We start from the raw sequence: 8,102 nt of genomic DNA, 5'->3' as shown, positions 1-8,102 counted from the left end.
AACGAAGGACCCTTTGATGGCTTCAATGTGCAATGAAATTCAACATAGAGACCACTCCTGTTTCCTAGCATGTCTTGCTACAAATAATGATGGCAACATCATATCCGTAATCTCTCATTTGCTAACCTTCCAACTTTCTCCTCTCGCCAGTTTATAGACGTGCATAGTACTTTTAAGTGACATGAAATTATGGTAGCTATGCTTCATTATTTAGCTAACTATTAATATAATTAAAACATTAATGCACACTATGCTTGGTCCTTCAAAATGTTCCTAAAATCATTTATTACATTACAATAGTAAAAAGCTCCCCAAGTAGTTTGGAGACGAATTGATTCAACAGCCAAAAACTGTTTCCATTCCAACAAATTCGGGAAAAAAAACAAATGATATCGTACTAATTGTAAAGAGAAGATAAGGAAAGTATCATTGCATTCCAACTGGAGTGAGAGATGAAGAGGTCATGCAATTATCTTGGCAGACCTAGCATAAAGACTGTCCACGACTTTCCCAATATTAGAAATGGTTTGGAAGGTTGAAGTGTATAAGGCATCCGTTTTGGGATCATCAAATATCACAAGGCATCCAGATTGATCCAATGTCCCACCCAACTTCTTGTCCAAAATCATCTGCGACAACTTCCGCTCCACATCATCAACAGGAAGCCCAATTAGTTCAGAAACGTGTACAATCTCTACCCTTGAGAAAGGTTCAATCAATCTGCATAGGTTGTGTTCCAGGATATCACCATGCAGGAATGAAAGGTGCCTGTGGACAATTGGGTCTTCCTCCAACTGAGGCTTGTAATTTCGCAAAACGATTTTGAACAATTTCAGAGATCGCCTGCAAACAGCATCAGCTACTATTTTCATGACAGCCAAGTCGGGTCCAACGTATTTTGGGCCAGCTTCATGTGATATAATTCCGGCCACATGATGAGCTTGACCGACCATGATCTTACACAACAGCATGTATTTCAGGCTAAGTACCACATTGGGGTCTTTCTTGTCAAGAGCGCTGAAAGACTTAAAAGCTTCAAAGAAATATCTGTATGCAGTATTGTAATCCTTGTCCTCGGCATGAAGAATCCCACCCTGAAAATCTATGGAAAATTGATCAACTGGAGGAACATAAACAGCATTTGCAGCTGTTCTTGCAGCTATTAGGGCGGCTTTTGCCTTTTGAAAGTTTCTCAAGGAAAAGTGTAGCTTGCTTTCAAGCAAGTGTACGTCTATAAGTAGAAGCTTGTCATCTAGTCTTATAACCTCTTTGACCAGGCCATTGAGGAGAGTCAAAGCTTCCGAATACTCCTCATATTCCACGAGTAGTGCTGCAAGTCTTGCCTCAAGTCGCTGCCTCAGAAAGGTACGCCTTTCAGCACGAGTCCATTGCACCATTTCTTTACAGATAGTAATTTCTAGATCAGAACTCCCTGGTATTGCACCCACAGAATCAATTATGTTCCTCATAACATTTGCCGTTTGTGCCTTTGGAATCAACGAAAAGAAGGACCTCAAATGAGTAAGAAGGCTGTACAGATCCACTGCCCAGTTGTCTTCCATGAACTGCTCGGCGAGGTGTATGATGGCCTGCTCTTTCGCTCTCAAAGCCCAACAGCCAGAAGAAGGATCATCAAGTACCTCATAAAGAATGGATATTTTCTCAGATGGGTCTTTGGTTTGCTGTGCCAGAATAATACGAGAAAAAGAATCCATGGTTGCTGCTTAGTTCTGCAAAGAAAAACACATTTGGTAAAAAGGATAAAAACCTGACAACTAACGACCTTTGCACCAGTATAGATTCTTGAGAGTAAATAATTATGACACAACTTCAAATGTTCCACCGCTCCCCAAAAGTTACAAGTCTTTACAAGTTAAAAGTAAATTATACAGAATTTTAAAAAATAACGGGAGTAATGTAGGGTACGATGAAGGCTATTGGAGACTATAAGGCTCAGGAGAAATTGCTAGTAGATGTAGAATTGAGAAGCTTGCTGTTCTAGGTTCCAATAGCATCGTGAAAAAAGGAGAGTCGATAAATGGTTAATACACTCGGATGGAAAGTCTGAAAAAGATTTCACATGGGAAGATGAAATTGTGACCAGAAGTCAATTTCCAACCTTTAGTCTTGAAGACAAGGCTGTTGTTGAAGGGAGTGACACTGGTAGAGGTGGCACGAGGAAGTGGAGAGATTGTTACAAAAAGGAGCTGGCATAAGTAGTGGAGAGGTGGTTAGACCTGGGAGAATATTCTTATTATTTAATCTCATGTGGCAGAGGGGAAAGAGGGTGATGATTTAATTTTCTGTTAGAGGAGCGAGCTAGGCTTTGGGAAATTGGAGGTTTCCTCCTTTTGTAGTTTCCTTTTTATTACAAATAACACAATTCCATTTATTAAGCAAGCAGTAAGAAGCATCTCCCCAGTGATGAACACATTAGCACCAGCAAATAAGGCACAAGTCCCAACTAAGTGTCTATGTTTTCTTTTTGTTATACCATTGACCAAAGATGCATTAGCACAGGTGGATTGATTTAAAGTGTCATGTGAACAAGAGTAGAAAAGCTTGAGCAACATTGTTTGGCATTATCACTCCTCATAATTTTTATAGCTTGGCCAACTTGATTTTTTATTTCATTAAGGAAAGACAGAAAGTTAAACGATAACTCAAATTGTTCTTTCATTAAATAAACCCAAATATACCAAAAGCGTTCATCGATATGTGAAACAAAATATTCAAGCCCAAAAGTGGTGACTCGGCTTAGTCCCCAAATGCAGAATGCATTATCGAAAAAAAAGTTACATCTTGTTTCAGGTTTTTCTTGAAAGGAAGATATAACATATTTCCATAATTGACATGACTCCAACTCTAGGACATGAAGTTTTATAAGTTGAGGAACTATTTTCTTCAATTTTGATAAGCATAGATGACCCGAGAGATCATGTAAAAGTTTTGAAGATGAGGATGCAAAACAAGAGATAGAAAATTTGGTATAGTACAGTCCTCGAGCTTCATATTATCAAATATATGATTAAAAGCATCTGAATCAAGCATCATGGAGTTTGACTTTCCATGGTTTGAGAAAAGCAAGTTGTTGACAAACTAGATTGAGTGGAAGATAATGCTTGGCTACTAGATTTAAACCTCAAATATTCCTAATATTCTTCACAAAAAAACTTTGGTGCTACCGGATGGAAAAAACTAGTACACTAAAAGAATATACAACTTAACTCATCGTGGTGTTTTTCATTAATGAAGAATAAGCTATTATATAACCACTTACAAAACAAATATTAACAAACCAAACTAAATCTTAATCTAATCTAATCTAATATGCCATATTAACAAACTAAATCTTAGATACTCCAACTGACTAAAATAACAATTAACTTAAATCTAATTCACCAAATATAAAATAACCTATCACTTAGCTAAATAATAACAATTCCATAATCTAAGAGTATCACTTAGCTAATTGACATGACTCCAAAATTAAAGATTATCTAACAAGATTAAAGATTATCCAACACTACTTTCTTAGATTTGGAGAAGTTGACTATCTTGTTGGGGGAGTCATGTAAAGACAAGTACTTTTCTTGATTATGGCTCATTTCAATTACAATAAGAGTATCAAGGCCATTTGAAACCTATGTCCTCCTCTATTTCCATGGCCTCCTCTTCTGCAGGTAGATACCATGGCAGATAATTCAGCAAAATCATGAATATTTCTGTTAGTAACAATCAAAGGAGAGGAGAACGTAAAACAAGCCCGAACAACAAATTGGGATCAGATCAAAGGAGATCGACCAAAACAGTGGCTGGACACGTCACCACATGCCATTGCCAGTGACAGAGAGGGAAGCATACCTGCTTCTAGGCACAGATAAGGGTGTGTGGCTGCTTAGATGGCTGAGTCCATCAACACAGAGCTCACATGAGCAAGACAACTCTAATGGTGGGGTTGCCAATGAGAAAGCTGACAACAACAATAGTGGCAAAAATGGTGTAAAACAACCGAATAAGGAGGCATGGTGATGAGAGGATGTAAACAACCAAAAAGAAACATGACTTTCGAAAAAATAATGACATTAATGGTCAGGAAGTTCATCAAGTAGATAAGGATTCAACTAGGCTCTAGATACCATGTAGAAATAAATAATAGATAGCCAATGATGGAACCGTTCTAAGTTAAAAGCATAACAAAGAAACATATTATATATAGAATGTACATTACAGGCCTAGGCCCATATAGTGAAATACATCCAAAACAACTGAATGGATTAAAATAATATTTTACGTGTTTTAAACTTTCATGCACAACACTTATCAGGTTATTCTCTCAAGTAAAAAGTTCCATCTCATTATAATTGCAATTGTTGATAGTAATAGATATTGTTTCCAATTTCAATGACATAAGTTAACCATAGATGACAAGCCCTAAGAGAATTACCACAGAAAACGCAGATAGATACAAAACAACTTTCATTTAGAAAAAAGCATAACCCAATACGAGATGCTCTTCCTGAGTAGGATGTGGGGACTAGGGAGGGTTTATCAACAAAGAAATTATTGAAAACTACTAACAACTTATACAATGTGAATAAGAAGTATTAATAGCTTTCATTGACAACAGACCAAAAACGTCATGCATAAAACATATCAAGTTATTCTGCCAAGTGAAAAGTTCCTCCTTGATATGATTAGAATTGGTGAGAATAATAGATATTGTATTCAAACATCAATGACATAAGTTAGCCATAGATGGCAATCCTTGAGACAATCATCGCAAATAGGCAGATGGATACAAAACAATTTTCTTTTGGAAAAAAGTATAACCCAATACAAGATGTTGGTCTTACTATGAGTAGAATGTGGGGATTCGGAGAGTCTATCAAGAGAAAGGTTATTGAAAACTACTAACTAACCTATAAAATGTGAATAAGAATTGTTAATAGCTTTAATTGACAACAGACCAGAAACATGTTAATTAACATGTCAAATAGCCCTCAACCTCGCAAAGAATGAGTATATATACGGTAACAAAAAGTCATCTTCCCCGCACTTCAAAATTTGAACTAAAAAAGTGCCATTAAATTCCCCAACCACCTGCCCCCCATAAACCATGTGTTCTTGCCAATGCTTATGCACAACAAAAAATATGTGTATAACAAAAAAAAGGGCAATGGTCAATCGTCCGCAACCAAAATTATTAAGATAGAAAAAAGAAATTGAAAGGTCGTTTAACACTTTTACTATTGTTTTTACTCAGAATAAAGAAAAGTATTAAATGAACACTAATATAAATATGAAGTTGAAATTTTGAAGGGGCCTTCTCAATCACTATCAATGTGGATTATACCAAGGAAGGTTTGAAGACTAGGCTATTGTTTCACACATCAATAATTAACACAAAAAAATAAAATAAATAAAAGCTTCAGGTCTAGCATGAAAGAAGAACATCATTTCAAATAGTTAAACCAGATCATTAAAATCAAACAATTAGGTTTTGCTAAGATTCAATTCCATTTATTTGTGTGTCACGTCACGAGAGAAACAGAAACAAGATACTGTACAGGTAGACCCACATTCCAGAACAGAGCCCTGCAAAATTTACCCAACGGATTTGTTTTATGTCTATCTCTCAATCTCAGTATGACCCTGCCATGAGAAAGACTCGTAATGTCTTTAAGGGATTCAAAATTCCCGAGTAAGAGAATTTAAATCACCTTTTATTCAACATTACGTAGCAGATTTAAGATTAAGCAAATACAGTGTATCACGAACATATGCAGCATGCATGGGCAGTATATTCCAACAACCTATTCCAACAATCACCACTGAAAAACAGCAGACAGCAAAAATAGCAGACAGCAGACATATTCCAGCAGACATAGTCCACACAGCAGTCTATCTATATATGTATATAACCTACTGCCATAATGTTATAACCTGCAGTGTCTTAATTTTTATGTATAAGATCTTGAATGCATAAATATGTAGTACAGATGCATTTAATATTCGAATTATCATTATAGGTATGTTTACAGAAACCCATCTGCCAATGGAGTTCTCACCTAAAGGGCAGAGTACAAAACTGATTGCTAAATATGTCTAGAATCTAAAAATGAACTGTCTCGAGCATCCAAGTCACAATGATTTTGCAGAAACATGAAACTGAAAGGAAAGACAACGTAAGAGCCAAGAATGTATAAATATATAGCGCATATAGATCAAGAATTTTCATAAACATTAAAGGAAGATTTACAAACCTGCAATTGGATTGTTGTTTAGATACTTTCAGAAAGGAAGTGTAGAACTTACACACTGCTGAGTAACTAAAAATAGTCTAGATTCTATAGAAAATTAACAATTGGCAAGACTAGTAAATGGCATATGCAACTTTAACAGAGAACCAAAGAAGAATCAACAAAAAAATGGTAAATGGCCTATGAAACTTTAATAGAGAAGCAAAGAACCAAAAATTAATAGAGAACCAAAGAAGAAATTAACACAAAATAACTGAAAATGGCAATTTAACAACACTATGCATAAATAGATCAAGTCATTGTCCTCAACTGCTTTTATGGATTTTCAATCAATGCTAATTATCAGTGTTTTAGATAAGCTACTGCAGTGTGTGTGTGTGTGTGTATATATATATATATATATATATATATATATATATATATATATATATATATATATATATATATATATAACCACGCACACTAAAACGCATACATCACTCGATAAAATGCCTAAACTTGATAAATTAGACACTTTAAGTCAATATTTAGTTGACTGTTCAAAAAAGGAAATGAAAACCAAATGTCGCTGGTCCAAGTGGAAAAGTCGAATTCCTTAACTAAAACTCAATTGACTCGTTGCTGAAAAAAAAAATTATTGAGACTGAGAAGAACATATCCCACTAAAGTGACCCGGAAAGACTTCATCGATCATAGCAAAGCCAGTACATAGTTACCCAAAAGAAAGTGAAAAGACAAATTGCACAGAAGGCATTCAGGTTTGCTAGAGCAATCTAAAGTTCTAGATATTTTTTTCACTTCTGAGTAGCGGTCACACATTTGTTCAAGAGGAAACTAAAACCATTTGAATCATGAATCTAAAATTTGGGTACATTGATTGTTAGATGGATGCAAAAGTTGGTTGGATTATTACGAGTGGAAACAAAAGGAAAACGAAATGAAACCCAAAGAGAGCAAATGAATTAGGTGTGACAGAAACATACTCCGAATTGAAGGAGAAGGAGACCTTGCCGATAATCCAGAACCGCAAGGTTCGGTGCTGAGAGCTGGCAAAAGAATACTGGGGTTTCTTGTAACTCAATCTTTCTGAAAAAGTGCCAATGGTATTTCATATATTTTGTATACATTTAGAATTTTAAAAAACTTAACTTGTACGATATCCGTGCACGAGTCTCTTTTTCTTTTCTTTTTTGTTATTGAAACAAGTATTATATATTATATTAGTAAAAGAGTTAAATTAAAGAATTGTTATTATTGGTATAATTTATGTGGGATTGTAAATATATTATTTAAATTTTGGTTAATTATGATAATTTGTAGGTGATAATATTATAATGTTATTAAATTAATATATATATATATATATATATATTACAATTATATTTATTAAAAATAAAGTGAAGTATATCAGAACAGATAAAAGAATAATCATTGATAAATAAAGAAAAAGAGAAGAAGAAGAAGAAACATCTGATTTTATAAAAAGTTTGTAAAAGTAACGGTCAATTTTTAAAAATTTAATAAATTATTATATTTAAAGGGTAAAATCGGTATTTTGAAAAATGGACACAAAAAGGAGAATTCCTTTTATATATTACTAGCGTAAACACAGGCGCTATCGCGCCTGTGTGTACACATTTTTTTGAATTATATTAATAATTGATGATATTGTAATGTTATTAAGTTAATAAACAAAATAAAATTAAAGTAAAATGTATGGAGAAAATATGAGAAAAATAATTGTTGATAAATAGTAGGAGAAAAAATAAGAAAGAGATAAGTAAATAGTTTTATAGAAACTTGTAAAAATAACAGTTAATTTTTAAAAATTTAATAAAT

General features: G+C 34.2%; 1 protein-coding gene across 3 annotated transcripts; it reads right to left on the bottom strand.

Moving 5' to 3' along the window:
• Nucleotides 1-268: 268 nt before the first annotated feature.
• Nucleotides 269-7,345, bottom strand: LOC114193895 (26S proteasome non-ATPase regulatory subunit 11 homolog). Of its 3 annotated transcripts, XM_028083877.1 has the most exons (3): nt 7,247-7,345; nt 3,865-3,973; nt 269-1,730 (listed from the first exon to the last, which is right to left on the bottom strand). In XM_028083877.1, exon 3 carries the CDS (start codon nt 1,713-1,715, stop codon nt 462-464), a length of 1,254 nt encoding a protein of 417 aa, XP_027939678.1. In that variant the 5' UTR covers nt 1,716-1,730; nt 3,865-3,973; nt 7,247-7,345; the 3' UTR covers nt 269-461. The 3 variants fall into 3 exon arrangements, 2 of the variants coding, with proteins under 2 accessions (XP_027939678.1, XP_027939679.1); XM_028083878.1 differs by lacking the exon at nt 3,865-3,973; XR_003606312.1 differs by lacking the exons at nt 269-1,730; nt 7,247-7,345 and adding an exon at nt 3,325-3,677 and having other exon boundaries at nt 3,865-4,261.
• Between the last annotated feature and the right edge of the window lie 757 nt (nt 7,346-8,102).

The sequence above is a fragment of the Vigna unguiculata genome, chromosome 8 (assembly GCF_004118075.2).
Source record: "Vigna unguiculata cultivar IT97K-499-35 chromosome 8, ASM411807v1, whole genome shotgun sequence".
NCBI lineage: Eukaryota > Viridiplantae > Streptophyta > Magnoliopsida > Fabales > Fabaceae > Vigna > Vigna unguiculata.
This window is presented reverse-complemented; position numbering and strand designations above follow the sequence as displayed.